The sequence below is a fragment of the Pollachius pollachius genome (genome assembly GCF_949987615.1).
Source record: "Pollachius pollachius genome assembly, chromosome: 3".
Taxonomy (NCBI): Eukaryota; Metazoa; Chordata; class Actinopteri; order Gadiformes; family Gadidae; genus Pollachius; species Pollachius pollachius.
The window spans coordinates 45,301,915-45,321,606 of record NC_136936.1 but is presented as its reverse complement, the minus strand read 5'-3'; the positions used below and the strand labels follow the sequence as shown (position 1 = coordinate 45,321,606).

General features: G+C 45.3%; 4 protein-coding genes across 4 annotated transcripts in view; 3 read left to right on the top strand and 1 right to left on the bottom strand.

Moving 5' to 3' along the window:
* Positions 1–19,692, bottom strand: part of caska (calcium/calmodulin-dependent serine protein kinase a) — a 75,959-nt gene that overhangs the window by 30,362 nt on the left and 25,905 nt on the right. The window lies entirely within an intron of this gene.
* LOC307073290 (putative G-protein coupled receptor 34) lies at positions 1,002–2,239 on the top strand (the record flags this gene model as incomplete). The annotated part of the gene is made up of 2 exons (XM_079733001.1): positions 1,002–1,594; positions 1,729–2,239. 2 exons carry the CDS (start codon positions 1,002–1,004, stop codon positions 2,237–2,239), a joined length of 1,104 nt encoding a protein of 367 aa, XP_079589127.1.
* LOC307073672 (putative G-protein coupled receptor 34) lies at positions 3,569–6,970 on the top strand (the record flags this gene model as incomplete). The annotated part of the gene is made up of 3 exons (XM_079733583.1): positions 3,569–4,149; positions 4,244–4,667; positions 6,527–6,970. 3 exons carry the CDS (start codon positions 3,569–3,571, stop codon positions 6,677–6,679), a joined length of 1,158 nt encoding a protein of 385 aa, XP_079589709.1. The 3' UTR covers positions 6,680–6,970.
* LOC307073291 (putative G-protein coupled receptor 34) lies at positions 8,872–11,627 on the top strand. Its single transcript, XM_079733002.1, has 3 exons — positions 8,872–9,129; positions 10,308–10,930; positions 11,043–11,627. Exons 2-3 carry the CDS (start codon positions 10,368–10,370, stop codon positions 11,533–11,535), a joined length of 1,056 nt encoding a protein of 351 aa, XP_079589128.1. The 5' UTR covers positions 8,872–9,129; positions 10,308–10,367; the 3' UTR covers positions 11,536–11,627.

Sequence of the window (19,692 nt, the reverse complement as noted above, 5' to 3'; positions counted from 1 at the left end):
ATTTGCAGTGACTGTCCAGGACACATGTGGAGGATTGTTCTCCTTTTCAACCGACGTGAGAGATGTTGGAATGAGTCTCGAGATGGATTAAGATAAAGACATTTCAGGCACCACATTTTTGAGCCACAGATGTAGTTCAATCGGCTGGATATATTCGTATGGTGAGTAGTATATGAATTTATTTATATATTTATGTTAGCGTTGAACCTCGCCTTAACCGCAACATTAACACATGCAGATAAAATGTAGTTATTAGCGAAGCAAGAATTTTGCTTCCTTCCGAGAAAATGTTCAAGCCCATGTTAGCGTGGTGGCCAGCAGAGCACAGTGATATTTTGTAAATTAGGGCAAGAGCATAGTTGATTTAGTACCAATCACAGCAAGGACGAGACAGAGCCGGGCCTAATGGGACCCTTAGCCTTTCCCATCGGAGACAGATACAGTACACCTAATCTCGTTTGTTGAAATGTGGCTAAAGCAAAAGGGAAATCGGGATGAAAAATTCCCCTCTATGTCTCATTGATCTATGAACTATTGATGTCCCCCCGCAGTCATTGTAGCCCCTTCACCAATCAGGAACCTTTTGTTGGACCAAAACACAGTGTACATATACACCTCTCAGGCATGCTCATATCTGCCTCATATCTGTGGCTTTTTGCCGCCCTCCTCGATCCCCTTCCCCTTCACGCTCCATTGTTCCCCCTCAGTAAAAGATTGTTTCCTCCAGGACAGAATCTCCAGCCAACCTCACCACCACAATCAAACACCAGCACCTGCGTCTAGACACCTTCCAGGGAAATTGATCTCCCGGCAATTTCATACTTCAATAATACATCGTCCACAAGAACAACTTGATGGCGACAAATTGCCAAATGTGTTTTTTAACACTGGTCTCTGAATGAATGGTTGTGGTTTTTTTCTCAATTGCTTGTACCACTACATCCACTTATTTGCCCACTCCTCCATCAATCAGAGGTGAAGAACCCAACAAGGACGACCTCATGACGTCAAATATCCTCACCACAACAGCCATGATGGCTTTTCCTTTCATGAACTCCAGCGGCCCAGACAGCCAGGTGCCGGTGGGTCCGTCCCCCGACCCGCACTGTCCCTCGGACACCAGCTCCCTGCGGATCCCCCTGACCCTCTTCTACTCCCTCTTCGTCGTGCTCGGCCTGGCCGGGAACCTGCTGGCCCTGTGGGTGTTCTTGCACGACCGCTCCAAGAAGAGCTCCGTGCGCATGCTCCTGGTCAACGTGGCGCTGTCGGACCTGCTGCTGGTGGCCTGCCTGGCTTTCAGGGTGTGGTACCACGGGGTACGCGGGGAGCGCTGGGAGCTGGGCGCCACCATGTGTCACGTGGTGGGCAACTTCTTCTACATGAACATGTACATCAGCATCGTGCTGCTGGGGCTGATCAGCGTCGACCGCTACATGAAGATCAGTCGAGGCTGGGTGCCGCTACAGCGGCCCCGCGGTCTGGCGATGAGGTGCGGCTGGAGAACTGCCGCATGTGCCCTCATCTGGGCCCTGGCGCTGGCCTTGACCCTGCTGCTGATCCTGCTCTCCGAGGAGACTCACCAGAAGCTTAACAGGTCAGCATTATCTCTGATGTAGCGTTCTACTTGGGGGACCGGTCCCCCCTCTAAGCATGAGATCCTCGCTCGTTTGTGATCGTTGCTCTCCTCGCCTGTATGTCACGGTGGTCGTTGCTCTCTTGTCCTCCCAGTTGCTTCCAGTATAAGTCACTCCAGCACTCCAAGTGGAAGGGCTACCTCAACCTCATGCTGGTGGTCGTCTTCTGGATCAGCTACGGCTGCATGGTGGTGTGCTACGTCAAGATCGCCTTCAAGCTGCTGGGGACGTCCAAGGAGAAGCCCGACCTGCCCAATGCGGCCCGCTACGCCCAGACGGCCAACAAGTCTTTCTTCATCCTCGTCCTCTTCACCGTGTGCTTCGTGCCCTACCACATAGTGCGCGTCTTCTACATCGTCACCCAGATCACCGACACGTCCTGCTACTGGAGGGGCGTGGTCTACCAGGCCAACGAGGTGGCCCTGCTCTTCTCTGCGCTCAACAGCTGCCTGGATCCCGTCATGTACTTCCTGCTGTCGTCGTCCGTGAGGAAACAGGTGATGCGGTTGCTGGGCAACGTGATGCGGGTGTGGGAAGCCGGGCCTAGCGGCAGCAGCTACAGTGTCGGGCAGGGTTCGGGCTCAGGGAGGACCGTCCCGAGATAGCAGTCGACTGGCCTGGTGGGCGTCTTCGGGAACAATACGGCTGACATTACGAGCCAGCCATAAGATGGCGAAGGGCAAAGCCAGAGAGAATTGAAACGTCTGTTTATGTATTCCGAAGCTTTGTTGAAAACAATTCGAATTGTTCCACTAAGGCACGCTACTTTGTTATTTCTGAACAGGAGAACGTTGCTATGGACATGGTTTCAACTGTTAAATATTTTTTGACATTATATTTAGTGTGAAATTATTTTTATTAAACATTTATTAAAAATGATTATGAATGGATTATTTATCAGGAATGCATTAATGTATTATTTATTGGGAAATGTATGAAGAAAGAAATACCTTAATGTTTCCTAAATATTGAGATTTTATTTGAAAATGACCCAAGGGATCAAATGTTTTTTAGAATGATTCTGTCTAGCAAATTTGAGTACTGGTCTCTTTTTCTCTTCTGAAAGAGCCAGATACATGCAGAAAAAAATATTTTCTAAACCAAATACTATTCTGATACACTGTCGCCCCTACAACATGCAATACTGACTTCTTTTGTTATATTTTTGCCAATAGCTAATTTCACTTAACTTACTACAAACAATGTGATCATCAAGATCAGAGTTTGCAGAAATAATAAACAGATCAGTCAACAGAAACATTAAACCGTCTGATAGGAAGTTGGTAACATGTTTGTGGTCATGGGGGAGAAATGGGCACTGGTAATGACAATAGCAGAATGAGATAAGGAAACCTCATTAACCAGAGGGACGTGGTATCTCCCTTTCTGTCTAAAGCAACCTCCCGTGTTCATAGTGTCATAGTCCGAGAACAGAACGGAAGAGTGCTCAAAGGAAAGCTGCTGAGGTGGATGACACCTGTCGGGTAAGTACGTCTCCGATCTTCCGTTGTTTAAAGTATGACGTTTTGGTGTGTATCTCCCTGAGTGTGCTCATGTATTGTCCTTAAGAGGTAATAGTGGCACCTTACCAATACAGTATACTTCTGCATTCTCTGATGCTTGTATGCAGTGCAAAGTAAACTTTGGTGATTAATTGTAAGTATTTCCAAATTGCTACTCTTCGGAGAGCGCTGCGGCACACAGGGCCGCCCAGTTCTAGACTGGGTACCCCCAGCCCGTTCTGTCGGCCATTTGAATGGTGTCAATAAATGTTGTGGTACATTTTATACTAGACTCTGACTGAATGGTTTTTAGTTTTGCTCAATTGCTTGTCCCATTTTATTTAGTTTTTTTTGCCCATTCCTCCATCAATCAGAGGTGAAGAACCCAACAAGGACGACCTCATGACGGCAAACATCCTCACCACAACAGCCATGATGGCTTTTCCTTTCCTGAACTCCAGCGGCCCAGACAGCCAGGTGCCGGTGGGTCCGTCCCCCGACCCGCACTGTCCCTCGGACACCAGCTTCCTGCGGATCCCCCTGACCCTCTTCTACTCCCTCTTCGTCGTGCTCGGCCTGGCCGGGAACCTGCTGGCCCTGTGGGTGTTCCTGCGCGACCGCTCCAAAACGGGCTCCTTGTGCGTGCTCCTGGTCAACGTGGCGCTGTCGGACCTGCTGCTGGTGGCCTGCCTGGCTTTCAGGGTGTGGTACCACGGGGTACGCGGGGAGCGCTGGGAGCTGGGCGCCACCATGTGTCACGTGGTGGGCAACTTCTTCTACATGAACATGTACATCAGCATCGTGCTGCTGGGGCTGATCAGCGTCGACCGCTACATGAAGATCAGTCGAGGCTGGGTGCCGCTACAGCGGCCCCGCGGTCTGGCAATGAGGTGCGGCTGGAGAACTGCCGCATGTGCCCTCATCTGGGCCCTGGCGCTGGCCTTGACCCTGCTGCTAACCCTGTTCTCCGAGGAGACTACCGACAAGCTCAGGTCAGTGTTAATCTCTGTGATGTAGCGTTCTTCATGGGTGACCGGTCACTCCTCTAAGCATGAGATCCTCTCTCGTTTGTGCGTCACAGTGGTCGTTGCTGTCTTGTCCTTCCAGATGCTTCCAGTATAAGGCACACCAGCACTCAAAGTGGGAGAGCTACTTCGACCTCATGCTGGTGGTCGTCTTCTGGATCAGCTACGGCTGCATGTTGGTGTGCTACATCAAGATCGCTTTCAAGCTGCTGAGGACGTTCAGGGAGAAGCCCGACCTGCCCAACGCGGCCCGCTACGCCCGGACGGCCAAAAAGTCCTTCTTCATCCTCGTCCTCTTCACCGTGTGCTTCGTGCCCTACCACATAGTGCGCGTCTTCTACATCGTCACCCAGATCACCGACACGTCCTGCTACTGGAGGGGCGTGGTCTATCAGGCCAAAGAGGTGGCCCTGCTCTTCTCTGTGCTCAACAGCTGCCTGGATCCCGTCATGTACTTCCTGCTGTCGTCGTCCATGAGGAAACAGGTGATGCGGTTGCTGGGCAACATCAGGCAGGACCGCCCCAAGACAGCCGTCGACCGGGCTGGTGGGCCTCTTTGGGAACAATACGGCTGACATTACAAGCCAGCCATAACATGGTGAAGGGGAATGCCAGCGGAATTTAAAAGTCTGTATATGTATTCCACAGCTTTGTTGAACACAATTCGGATTGTTCTACTAAGCCATTCTACTTTGTTATTTTTGAACAGGAGGACGTTGCTATGGACACAGTCGGATTTTCTGTCAAATCGTTATTAAACATTTATTAAAAATGATTATGAATGTATTACTTATTGGGAATATATTAATGTATTATTTATTGGGAAATGAATGAAGAAAGAAACACGTTAATGTTTCCTATATATTGAGATTTTATATGAAAATGACCCAAGGGACACTGTCTATAGCACAAAGAGAGAGGCAGAGCAAATTTGAGTACTGGTCCCTTGTGGCTTTTTACTACCCAGCCAGCTGGCTTCAGCGACAGCACCACCCCTAGACACACAGACAAACGTGGAGGAGGTTTTGTTATTGCGGAGCTCCCCCAACTGGAATGGAGGTGAAAATGATGAAAGAGCCTGATACAGGCAGAAAAAAATATTTTCTAAACCAAACCTACTCCGATACACTGTGGCCACTACAACATGCAATAGTGACTTCTTTGGTTATATTTTCACCAATAGCTAATTACAATTATTCTTATTACAAACCATGTGATCATCAAGATCAGAGTTTGCAGAAATGACAGAAGAGAACAGTCAAGAGAAACACTTCACAAAATTCAACCATCTGATAGGAAGTTGGTTTTGTGGTCATGGGGGAGAAATGTGCACTGGCAATTACTGTAGCAGAATAGGATAAGGAAACCTCATTAACCAGAAGGAAGTTGTACCTCCCTTTCTGTCTAAAGCAACCTCCCGTGTTCATAGTCCGAGAACACAACGGAAGAGTGCACAAAGGAGAGCTGCTGAGGTGGATGACCACCGGTCGGGTAAGTACGTCTCCGATCTTCCTTTGTTTAAAGTATGAGGTTTTGGTATGTATCTCCCTGAGTGTGCTCATGTATTGTCCTTAGAGGCAATAGTGGCACCTTACTGATACAATATACTTCTGTATTCTCTGAAGCTTGTACGTGGTGCTCAGTAAACTTTGGTGATGAATCGTCAGTTTTCACAAAGTGCTACTCTTCGGAGAGCAATGCGGGACTCCGCCCAGTTCTAGACTGGGTACCCCCAGCCTGTTCTGCCGGCCATTTGAATTCGCCCTGCAGAAGGTTCTGGAGAAGAGCAATACATTTCTTTCTGCTTCTGATACGTTTTTGCGGGAGCCAATCACCAAGCTGGCTTCCCCCCCGGCGTGCTGTTGGCTGGTTTAACACAGGGACGACAGGGAAGCGACGGCAAGCAGCCAATCGCGTACAGAGTCAGTTGAACTAGGCCCGTTTATCATGCCTCTTGTGCTGAAGAAAATGACAGCAGCCTCCCCAGACCAACGTGCAATCTACGATTGATCTTGGTCGGTCAATAGCCAGGCTATCCCAGTTCCACAAATGTACTACCGCATTCAGTGAAACAAAATAACCCAGTGCTTCCATTTTCACACAGAGCGATGGAGAAATCACGGCCCCCTGATTAGATAACCCATCAGCCCGCCACTTTATCTCTCAACCAATCAGGAACCTTTTTGTGTTTAACCAGACCAAAACACAGTGTACATATTCACCTATCAGGCATGCTCATATCGGCCGTTCTGTGGCTTTTTGCAGCCCTCCTCCATCCACTTCACGCTCAATTCGTCCCCCTCAGTAGGAGTACTTCCTGCTGTCGTCGTCCGTGAGGAAGCAGGTGATGCGGTTGCTGGGCAACGTGATGCGGGTGTGGGAAGCCGGGCCTAGCGGCAGCAGCTACAGTGTCCAGCAGGGTTTTGGCTCAGGCAGGACCGTCCCGAGGCAGCAGTCGACCAGCCTGCTGGGCGTCTTCGGGAACAATACGGCTACGATATTCTTCATAGGTCCATGACTGCGAGGCGTGGTATTTCAGGCCAACTGGAGTGTGTCACGGCTTTCAAACATATAAACCATAAAGCCTATGGGCGCCTTGAGACTCGGGACGGACTTGTCAACGCGCTGTGGCATCACTTGATGTTGTTTTGATTGAAGATCGGCAGGTTGTAGTGGGTGCATTTATGAATGAACGTGTGTGTGTGTGTGTGTGTGTGTGTGTGTGTGTGTGTGTGTGTGTGTGTGTGTGTGTTGCGAGCGAATGAAATTTCAAAGTAACAAACAATTAAACAAACTCAAAGCCGATGCATGCATCCAAAACTATCTGTTCAAAACCAAATAAACAAATCAAAAACAGAGTCGCTTATTCACTTCAAATTCTTTATTTTCTTTTCAAAACTTGCAAACTAATACGGCACAGTACCGAGCGGTTGAAAACAATGTTGCCGTCTCCTGTAGCCTTGCGCACCTACGTTATATACTTAATATGACTTTGGCAGTAGCTTAATGTTGCGCCATGCACGCAAGTGTAAACGCGAGCAGCATAGCTGCGTGCCTGCCTGCTTTCAACGACTAATTATTATTATTTGTAATTATTTTTATTTAAAAAATATATATCATCAGTCAAAGCACTCACAGCAGCCTTTTGTCTTCGGGTAAGTCGGGTAATTTAATGCCAACCGTAAATCTTGCATATCAAGTAGGCTAGCAAACACCGTTGCCATTCAACTCAGTGTCCGCTGACTTTCTGCTTAATGTGAAACCCATACCAAGTCGTGCATGTATGCAAGTGTGTGCGGTTTCGTTTTTTTAAGTACCGGTTCGAGAACCGTTTTAGCACCGGAACCGTTTAAAAAGTACAGAGTAGGCACCGGAACTGGATGAAACCTAAACGATACCCAACCCTAATTATTTATTGGGAAATGTATGAAGAAAGAAATACGTTAATGTTTCCTATATATTGAGAATTTATTTGAAAATGAACCAAGGGATCAATCGTTTTTTAGAATGATTCTGTCTACAGCATAAAGAGAGAGGCAGAGCAAAATTGATTACTGGTCTCTTCTGAAAGAGCCAGACACAAGACGAAAAAATTATTTTCTAAACCAAATACTACTCTGAAACACTGTGGCCACTACAACATGCAATACTGATGTCTTTGGTTATATATTTGCAGAGTTTGCAGAAATGAAATAGAAACAGAACAGTCTACAGAAACATTCAACAAAATTCCCCCATCTGACAGGAAGTTGCTCACCTTTGTGATCATGGGGGAGAAATTTGCACTGGCAATGATTAGTAGGAATAGATGAGTAAACCTCATTAAGCAAAGGGACGTGGTAGCTCCCTGTCTAAAGCAATTTCCCGTGTTGATAGTGTACATAGTCAGAGTACAGAACGGAAGAGTTCTCAAAGGAGAAGTTGTACCTCCCTTTCTGTCTAAAGCAACCTCCCGTGTTCATAGTCCGAGAACACAACGGAAGAGTGCACAAAGGAGAGCTGCTGAAGTGGATGACCACCGGTCGGGTAAGTACGCCTCCGGTCTTCCTTTGTTTAAAGTATGACGTACTGGTGTGTATCTGCCTGAGTGTCCTCATGTATTGTCCGTAGAGGCAATAGTTGCACCTTAACGATACAGTATACTTCTGTATTCTCTATTGCTTGTACACTGTGCTCAGTAAGCTTTGGTGATGAATCGTCAGTTTTCACAAAGTGCTACTCTTCGGAGAGCAATGCGGGACTCAGGGCCGCCCAGTAGGAGATTACGTCCTCCAGGGCAGGATCTCCAGCCAACCTCACAACCACCACCAGCACCTTTTTTTTTGTACTAGTCTCTGACTGAATGGTTGTTGAGACACAGAAAATAGTATTTTCTAAACCAAATACTACTCGGATACAATGTGGCCAGTACAACATGCACATACAATAATGATTTCTTTGGTTATATCTTTGCCAAACGCTAATTTCACTAATCAAGGTCAGAGTTTGCAAGTAGATAAAAAACAGTTAACAGAAACATTCAACAAAATTCAACCGTCTGATAGGAAGTTGGCACCATGTTTGTGGTCATGGGGCAGAAATGCGCATTGGCAATGACTGTAGCAGAATGAGATAAGGAAACCTCATTAACCAGAGGGACGTGGTACTTCCCTGACCTCCCTTGTTCATTGTGTCCTTTGTTTAAAGTATAACGTTTTGGTGTGTATCTCCCTGAGTGTGCTCATTTATTGTGCTTAGAGGCAATAGTGGCACCTTACCGATACAGTATACTTCTGTATTTTCTGATGCTTGTACTCATTGCTCAGTAAACTTTGGTGATGAATTGTCAGTTTTCCCAAGATGCTACTGGCTGGTTTAACACCGGGACGACAGGGAAGCAACGGCAATCAACCCCAGCGTCCTTGGTTGCTAAGCGACGTCAACGTCTTTGGAGGACTATTTCTCTGCTGATCAACACTACGAATGCTGGTAACAAATAAATTGTAAAAAAAACAATATGGGCCAGTTTCCAGATGCTAAAGACGTGTCTAGTTCACCGTCATGCAGGCTGTGTTCAGTAAAATATATAGCAATCTGTTTTCGGCGTATGTAGGCCTATCTGCCTAAGCCCACGTTGAAATAATTTGGATGTTGAATGTTGATGGTACAGTTGTTGAAATGAACAGATTGATTTCATACAAATCATAAAAGCCTCTCCCTGTGTCATTGTGTGTGCGTGTATACAAGGTGCTTGTGTGCGTGCGTGCGGGGTTCTTGATTGACCGATTTTCGAATATTATTCGAATACTTCTCAGCGAATATTGAATAGTATTTATGCCAGAAATGCACATCCCCAATACAGAGTCAGTTGAACTAGGCCCGTTAATCACGCCTCATGTGCTGGAGAAAATGACAGCAGCCTCCCCAGAAAAACATGCACTCTACGATTGATCTTGGTCTGTCAATAGCCAGGCTATATTAGTTCAACAAATGTACTACCGCATTCAGTGAAGCAGGGGCGGAGTGGGGCACTTTTTCATCCCGGGAGCTTCCCGCTGATTTGTTGACGGGGGGGGGGGGGGTGCCAGCGGCTCTAATTACTGCCGTGGACACCGGGAAACCTCCCGATCGTCCCAATGGCCACTCCGCCTCTGCAGTGAATCAAAATAACCCAGTGCTTACGTTTTCACACAGAGCGATGGAGAACTCACACACCCCTGATCAGATAACCCCTTCAGCCCGCCCCTTTATCTCTCAACCAATCAGGAACCTTTTTGTGTTTAACCAGGACCAAAACACAGTGTACATATACACCTCTCAGGCATGCTCACATCTGCCGTTCTGTGGCTTTTTGCCGCCCTCCTCCATCCACTTCACGCTCCATTCCCTCAGTAGGAGATCGTGTCCTCCAGGGCAGGATCTCCAGCCAACCTCACCACCACCACCGCCACCAGCACCTGGGTCTAGACACCTTCCAGGGAAATTATCTCCCGACATACTTCAATAATCCATCATCCACAACAACAATTTGATAGTGACTAATTGCCAAATGTGTTGTCAATAAATGTTGTGGTTCATTTTATACTAGTGTCTGACTGGGTTGTTAGTTTTGCTCAATTGCTTGTCCCAATTTATTTACTTTTTAAGCCCATTCCTCCATCCATCAGAGGTGAAGAACCCAACAAGGACGACCTCTGAGGCCCAACATCCTCACCACAACGGCCAAGATGGCTTTTCCTTTCCTAAACTCCAGTGGCCCAGACAGCCAGGTGCCGGTGGGTCCGTTCCCCGAGCCCGGCCCCTGTTCCTTGGACACCAGCTTCCTGCGGATCCCCCTGACCCTCTTCTACTCCCTCTTCGTTGTGCTCGGCCTGGCCGGGAACCTGCTGGCCCTGTGGGTGTTCTTGCACGACCGCTCCAAGAAGAGCTCCGTGCGCGTGCTCCTGGTCAACGTGGCGCTGTCGGACCTGCTGCTGGTGGCCTGCATGGCCTTCAGGGTGTGGTACCACGGGGTACGCGGGGAGCGCTGGGAGCTGGGCGCCACCATGTGTCACGTGGTGGGCAACTTCTTCTACATGAACATGTACATCAGCATTGTGCTGCTGGGGCTGATCAGCGTCGACCGCTACCTGAAGATCAGTCAAGGCTGGGTGCCGCTGCAGCGGCCCCGCGGTCTGGCGATGAGGTGCGGCTGGAGAACTGCCGCCTGTGCCCTCATCTGGGCCCTGGCGCTGGCCTTGACCCTGCTGCAGATCCTGCTCTCCGAGGAGACTCACCAGGAGCTTAACAGGTCAGCATTATCTCTGATGTAGCGTTCTTCTTGGGGGACCGGTGCCCCGTCTAAGCATGAGCTCCTCGCTCGTTTGTGCATCACGGTGGTCATTGCTGTCTTGTCCTTCCAGATGCTTCCAGTATAAAGTATTCCAGCACTCCAAATGGAAGGGCTACTTCAACCTCATGCTGGTGTTAATCTTCTGGATCAGCTACGGCTGCATGGTGGTGTGCTACGTCAAGATCGCCTTCAAGCTGCTGGGGACGTCCAAGGAGAAGCCTGACCTGCCCAACGCGGCCCGCTACGCCCGGACGGCCAAAAAGTCCTTCTTTATCCTCGTCCTCTTCACCGTGTGCTTCGTGCCCTACCACATAGTGCGCGTCTTCTACATCGTCACCCAGATCACCGACACGTCCTGCTACTGGAGGGGCGTGGTCTATCAGGCCAAAGAGGTGGCCCTGCTCTTCTCTGCGCTCAACAGCTGCCTGGATCCCGTCATGTACTTCCTGCTGTCGTCGTCCATGAGGAAGCAGGTGATGCGATTGCTGGGCAACGTCAGGCAGGATTGTCCCGAGACAGCCGTCGACCGGGCTGGTGGGCCTCTTCGGGAACAATACGTCTGACATTACAAGATGGGGAAGGGGAATGCCAGCGAGAATTGAAACGTCTGTATATGTATTCCACAGCTTTGTTGCTCACAATTCGGATTTTTCTACTAAGGCCAACTACTTTCTGTTATTTCTGAACAAGTGAACGTTGCTATGGGCACAGTTTCAACTGCTAAATAATTTTTTGGCATTTGATTTTGTGTCAAATCATTATTATTAAACATGTATTAAAAATGATTATGAATGTATTATTTATTGGGAATGTATTAATGTGTTATTTATTGGGAAATGTAAGAAGAAAGAAACATGTTGATGTTTCCTATATACTTAGATCTTATTTGAAAATGAAAATCAATCATTTTCTAGAATGATTCTGTCTACAGCACAAAGAGAGAGGCAGAGTAAATTTGAGTACTGGTCCTTTGTGGCTTTTTATCACCCAGCCAGCTGGCCTGAGCGACAGCACCGCCCAAAGGCACACAGACAAACGTGGAGGAGGATTTTTAATTGGGGACCGCCCCCCACTGGAATGGAAGTGAAAATACTGAAAGAGCCAGATACAGGCAGAACATTTTATTTTCTAAACCAAATACTACTCTGATACACTGTGGCCACTACAACATGCAATACTGACTTCTTTGGTTATTTTATTGCCAATACCAATACGCCAAGGGGAATGCCAGCGAGAACTGAAATGCCTGTATATGTATGAAGTCAAAGAAATGTAAAATCACCGCAAACTGGTATACGCTGATAAGCTGATTTATTTTGTGCATGACGCGTTTCGCCGTCGCTTCGTCAGGTTCACTCTTCAAATTCACATGACGCCGACATGTGATTTACAGGGTCACATGACCTCACTAATTAGTGCAAGACACCACCAAATCTACACTCAAAGCTCACATAAAATACAGTCCAAAGCTCACTTACACTTAAAATCTGTAATTCATTGAGGTTATTGGATTCTACTGTGTTTAATTCATGTATCTAGTAGGCCTCTCTCCTTCAAAGTAGTTTAATCAAGTTACCCCCTCGTGGGCTTGGTAGCGCTCGCTCTACGCCAATTAGTTTTATAGAGTTGGCTGGTCCATGATTATTTTCTTTATGTCTGGCAATGGCGTAATCCATATTGCCATTTCTTATTGCCCCTTTATGTTGTGCAATTCTCCGTTTTAAATTCTGTTTGGTTTGACCAATCAATCAATCCACACAGAAATTTAAGCACGTATACCACATGTGTCGATAGACAATTAATGATTTCTTGCCTGAGTGTGGGTGACTAAATGTTTTTGTGTCAAATGTATGGGAACAATGTGCACATTTTCCAAATCTATAATTACTGTACACTTGTTGAGCAAGCCAATAAGTCTTTGGGGTTTACATGTATGTAGAGCTCACCACCATATCCCTAATATTCCTTCTAGGGCTGCAACAACGCATTGATAAAATCGATAAAAATCTATTAATAAAAGGGTTGGCAACGAATTTGGTCATCGATTCGTTGAGTTGCGCGATTAATACGTCACTCGTAGGCGCGACACTGTTTACAGCCAGCCACTGACAGGTTGGTTCATGGTTCATGCACACCCACAGCGAGCTTTAGTGTGAGCGACTACAGCTTGTATTCTGGTCATATCTTAACACTGGACTGTAGGCCTATATAAAAGTGTTGTACCTTCACTGTCTTTGGGTTAAAAAACTCCATCAACTCAGTATCCATCTAGTCCAACCAAAAACTCTGTCAGCTGCTGCTGCTGCAGACGCTGTGCAGACGGGCTCGGAGTCAGCACCGCTTGCATCTCAACAGTCATTCAAAGCAGCGGTAGTAATCACAAAACCGGATGGTGTAGAAAGTCCAGTCAGTTATAAATACTAATCCAGTTTTTAAATCCATGTTGAAATCAGCAGGATATAGAGCTAGTTAGCTTAAAAAAAAGTAGCAAACAGTGTCAAATGTGATGTGTTCAGGTCGGCTCAATAATATGATTGATGTATTCAAATGCAACACAACAAAAAAGGAATTTGAGATTTTGGCAAAAACTTGTTTTCTCAGCTATATAAAGTAGATAGTAAAGATGGAACCTGTTTAACGTCCTATCTTGAGCTATGATCCTCTTATCAACAATTAAAGCAATAATACAAGTTATATTTCAACAAAATAATAGAAAAGTATCCATAGTGGTATCAATAAAGACTTGGATCGTTAAGGAGTCTCGAAAATTGTATCAATATCAATAAAAATTAACGATCTCCTGTCATCAGAGAAATTGAGATGATTTAATTTATTTTTAACCGTTAGTATTTACCGGTTAAAGATCTTATCGGTTAACCGGTTAACCATGGACATCCCTTATATACTGTATAAATGTGTTTTTTGTGTTATCCCAGTTATGTTTTTTTATTTTTTTATCATTTAATATTACTTTTAATAGTTCTGGGACGTGGGAGCAATAACCTGGTGTTTTTATACTTCAGTCTGCAGTGTGAATTTGATGTAATGTTCAGTTTTTGAATAAAGATACGGCAATTACAAATGTTTCTTTTTTTATCCGATTCATCGATTAACAGAAAAAATAATCGACTGATTAATCGATTATTAAAATAATTGTAGTTGCAGCCCTAATTCTTTGCTCTTTTAAAACATAAGCGAGGTTTCAGTGACAATAAATGATTTAGACTGGGGTCACATTCTAAATGTTCCAAATGCTTAATGACAATTTGTTTAACCTGCTTTGATGCAGTGGAGTATTCAGACACAAAGTCACTCTACTATCTGAGTCTTTAGGTGTTAGGTTTAGTAGTAATTTTGTCTCTTTTGTAAGCCTTTTTAACTGCTTGGTCAGTAAGTTTTTCATCATAGCCTCTTTGTCTGAAACGTTAGGACATTTCATGCACTTTAATTTCATTACCTTTTTCATTGCCACATATCCTTCTTAGTCTGACAAACTGACCATAAGGAATGTTCTTAATTGTATGCTCTGGATGGAAAATATATGCATGTAGAATTGTGTTTCTATCAGTTGTTTCTCTGTAAATGGATGTTTCCAATTTCTTTTCGAAATTCACAGTTATCAGTAAGTCCAAGAAATGTATTTTTTCACAATTGTATTCTGTGGTGAAATTAAACGAGGGATATGTTCTAAATTTAAACAATTCATCTTCAGACCCCACAAATACCAGAAAAAATTCAAAAATAAACCTTTTAAAAACAGAATGTTATCAGCAAATGGATTGTTATTAAAAATGTGTCTATCTTCCCACAATCCCATGAACAAATTAGCATAATTTGGTGCAAAAGGGGATCCCATGCTTGTTCCTTGAGTTTGTAAATAATACTTATTCTCAAACATGAAGTAGTTTGATTTTAAAGAAAAAAAAAAAAAACTTTGTTAATGACATTAGCAATTCTTCAGCTTTGTTGAACACAATTCGGATTGTTCTACTAAGGCATTCTACTTTCTATTATTTCTGAACAGGAGAACGTCGCTATGGACACAGTTTCAACTGTTAAATATTTTCTTGCCGTTATATTTTGTGTCAAATCATTTTGATTAAACATTTATTAAAAACAATTATGAATGCATTATTTTTTGGGAACTGTATGAAGAAAAAAACACGTTAATATTTCCTTTATGTTGAGATTTTATTTGAAAATGACCCAAGGGATCAATTGTTTTTTAGAATGATTCTTTCTACAGCACAAAGAGAGGCAGAGCAAATTTGAGTGCTGGTCTCTTGTGGCATTTTACTACCAAGCCAGCTGGCTTCAGCGACAGCGCCACCCCTACGCACACAGACAAACGTGGAGTTTGTCTGTTTGTCTCCATTCCAGTGGGAGCGCCCCCCACTGGAATGGAGGTGAAAATAATAAAAGAGCCTGATACAGGCAGAAAAAAATATTTTCTAAACCAAATACTACTCTGATACACTGTGGCCACTACAACATGCAATACTGACATCTTTGGTTATATACAGTGGGGCAAAAAAGTATTTAGTCAGCCAGCAATTGTGCAAGTTCTCCCACTTAAAAAGATGAGAGAGGCCTGTAATTTTCATCATAGGTATACCTCAGCTATGTGAGACAAAATGAAAAAAAAAAATCTAGAAAATCACATTGTCTGATTTTTAAAGAATTTATTTGCAAATTATGGTGGAAAATAAGTATTTGGTCAATAACAAAATGTCATCTCAATACTTTGTTACATGCCCTTTGTTGGCAATGACAGAGGTCAAACGTTTTCTGTAAGTCTTTACAAGGTTTTCACACACTGCTGCTGGCATTTTGGCCCATTCCTCCATGCAGATCTCCTCTAGAGCAGTGATGTTTTTGGGCCTTCGGTGGGCAACACAGACTTTCAACTCCCTCCAAAGATTTTCTATGGGGTTGAGATCTGGAGACTGGCTAGGCCACTCCAGGACCTTGAAATGCTTCTTACGAAGCCACTCCTTCGTTGCCCGGGCGGTGTGTTTGGGGTCATTGTCATGCTGAAAGACCCAGCCACGTTTCATCTTCAGTGCCCTTGCTGATGGAAGGAGGTTTTCACTCAAAATCTCACGATACATGGCCCCATTCATTCTTTCCGTCACACGGATCAGACGTCCTGGTCCCTTGGCAGAAAAACAGCCCCAAAGCATGATGTTTCCACCCCCATGCTTCACTGTAGGTATGGTGTTCTTTGGATGCAACTCAGCATTCTTTCTCCTCCAAACACAACAAGTTGAGTTTTTACCAAAAAGTTCTATTTTGGTTTCATCTGACCATATGACATTCTCCCAATCCTGTTCTGGATCATCCAAATGCTCTCTAGCAAACTTCAAACGGGCCTGGACATGCACTGGCTTTAGCATGGGGACACGTCTGGCACTGCAGGATTTGAGTCCCTGGCGGCGTAGTGTGTTAGCGATGGTAGCCTTTGTTACTTTGGTCCCAGCTCTCTGGAGGTCATTCACTAGGTCCCCCCGTGTGGTTCTGGGATTTTTGTTCACCGTTCTTGTGATCGTTTTGACCCCACAGGGTGAGATCTTGCATGGAGCCCCAGATCGAGGGAGATTATCAGTGGTCTTGTATGTATTCCATTTCCTAATAATTGCTCCCGCAGTTGATTTCTTCACACCAAGCTGCTTACCTATTGCAGATTCAGACTTCCCAGCCTGGTGCAGGTCTACAATTGTGCTTCTGGTGTCCTTTGACAGCTCTTTGGTCTTGGCCATAGTGGAGTTTGGAGTGTGACTGTTTGAGGTTGTGGACAGGTGTCTTTTATACTGATAAGGAGTTCAAACAGGTGCCATTTATACAGGTAACAAGTGGAGGACAGAGGAGCCTCTTAAAGAAGAAGTTACAGGTCTGTGACAGCCAGAAATCTTGCTGGTTTGTAGGTGACCAAATACTTATTTTCCACCATAATTTGCAAATAAATTCTTAAAAAAATCAGACAATGTGATTTTCTGGATTTTTTTTTTCATTTTGTCTCTCATAGCTGAGGTTTACCTATGATGAAAATTACAGGCCTCTCTCGTCTTTTTAAGTGGGAGAACTTGCACAATTGGTGGCTGACTAAATACTTTTTTGCCCCACTGTATTTGCCATACCTAATTTCACTTATCTTATTAAAAACAATGTGATCATTGAGATCAGACTTTGCAGAGATGACAGATAAAAAAACAGAACAGTCAATAGAAACATTTCACAAAATTCAACCATCTGATAGGAAGTTGTTAACATATTTGTGGTCATGGGGGAGAAATGCGCATTGGAAATGACTAGCAGAATGAGTTAAGGAAACCTCATTAACCAGAGGGACGTGGTACCTCCCCTTCTGTGTAAAGCAACCTCCCGTGTTCATAGTGTCATAGTCCGAGAACACAACGGAAGAGTTCTCAAAGGAGAGCTGCTGAGGTCGATGACCATCGGTCGGGTAAGTACGTCTCCGATCTTCTTTTGTTTAAAGTATGACGTTTTGGTGTGTATCTCCCTGAGTGTGCTCATGTATTGTCCGTAGAGGCAATAGTGGCACCTTACCGATACAGTATACTTCTGTATTCTCTGATGCTTGCACGCGGTGCTCAGTAAACATTGGTGATGAATCGTCAGTTTTCACAAAGTGCTACTCTTCGGAGAGCAATGCGGGGCTCAGGGCCGCCCAGTTTTAGACTGGGTACCCCCAGCCCGTTCTGCCGACCATTTGTATTCGCCCTGCAGAAGGGTCTGGACAAGAGCAATACATTTCTTTCTGCTTCCGATACGTTTTTGCGGGAGCCAATCACCAAGCTGGCTTCCCCCCCCCGGCGCGCTATTGGCTGGTTTAACACGGGGACGACAGGGAAGCGACGGCAAGCAGCCAATTGCGTACAGAGTCAGTTGAACTAGACCTGTTGATCACACCTCTTGTGCTGAAGAAAATGACAGCAGCCTCCCAAGACCAACGTGAAATCTACAATTGATCTTGGTCTGGCAATAGCCAGGCTTGCCCAGTTGCAAAAATGTACTACCGCATTCAGTGAAGCGAAATACGGGGGGGTCCGGGGGGGGGCTCGACCCCACCGATTTACCCATGAGACCCCTTGAAAGCCTCAAAAGCCAAATTTGAGGCGGGTCTCAAACTTTGTCAAAAAAATGTCAAATTTTGAAATGTTGAATTGGTTTTAAGCTCACCATGTCCAGTATTCAGAAATCAAAACATTTATTCGCAAACATGTTATTTTTTGCCAAGCTGAGCCCTGTGAGTGTATGCAAATTAGCCATGTTCGCCAAACAGAAGAAAGACTTAATGTTGACAAGTCATACTAAAAACGGCTAGCAAGCGAAAGCTAAACCAGAGTGTATCACTCACACACTTTGGGTCTATTGTAACTTAAGGTAAGAGGCTATCTTTTTAATCTTTGGAGTGACTGAATAGTGATGATAGAACTGATTGTTGTGCATAAGATGAGTGTGTGCGACTGTGCACGTCCTTTCCGGCTTCGGAATATTGCACGGTTATGGAGGCCTTGTGGCTGGTTGTGGTAGAGTGATTGTTTATGTGCGTGCGAGAGCGAGAGAGAAACTGCAAGAGAGACAGAGCGCACCTGCCGTGGTGATGTTTGGCTTGTGTTGAAAGTTGTCAGCACCCGCTGTGGTTGGACGAATGTGGTTTATGTATGTGTTCAATGACGTATCTGTCTGATCGTATTTGGTGTAGATGGATGGTTAAATAATGTTACACAATCGGTCGTACTGCAGAATTTCATTTGCAAGTGCACTGATTGCGTGCCAGTCTCCCATAGGCTACACTTGAGGTGCGTTCAAAGTCGCAAACGTAGGCGAACGCTCGCAAACGTTTTGAAACATGTTCTGTTAAGCGTGCCGATGTCTTCCAACGTTCGCGAACATAGGCAAACTATCAGAAGAGGTAGTTCTCCGCAAGCAGACATGGATCACGGACTGCAAGATAGGTGCTCCCAGATGGAGATTGACCCTAAACTATAGCAAGAACTGTGAAACATTTAAACAATTCCCATGTCTAAATTGAAAACATTAATTCCTTTCCTACACATAAATCAATAGAAAAATAGTTTCATATAGCCTATTTACACCCTAACTTCAACTGATGTCTTGTGCATCCTAAAATGTGATCTGAACGTGACATCGCAGTAAGTGGGCACAACTTCGGTGACGTAGCACTCTATTCTTGAATCGTCTGAATTCCTTGTCTGCAGTATACTTTCTACGAGTTCAACAACTTCTAGACCTTCTTCTGTAAACTCGTCAATTATCATGGAGTTTGTTTACAATTTCAAACAAACTTTTAGAACGCTGTCTAAAAATCGCAAATTTTATTGTTTAAAGTCAACGCGCTTTGCTGCGAACGTTTGCCGATTCTTAACGCACCCCAGTGCTTCATTCTCACACATAGTGATGGAGTACTCACGCCCCCCTGATCAGATAACCCCATCAGCCCGCCCCTTCATCTCTCAACCAATCAGGAACCTTTTGGTGTTTAACCAGGACCAAAACAGTGTACATATACACCTCTCAGGCATGCTCATATCTGCCGTTCTGTGGCTTTTTGCCGCCCTCCTCGATCCCCTTCCCCTTCACGCTCCAATCGTCCCCCATAGCAGTAGATTGTGTCCTGCAGGGCAGGATCTCTAGCCAACCCCACCACCACCACCTGCGACTGTGACTAGACACCT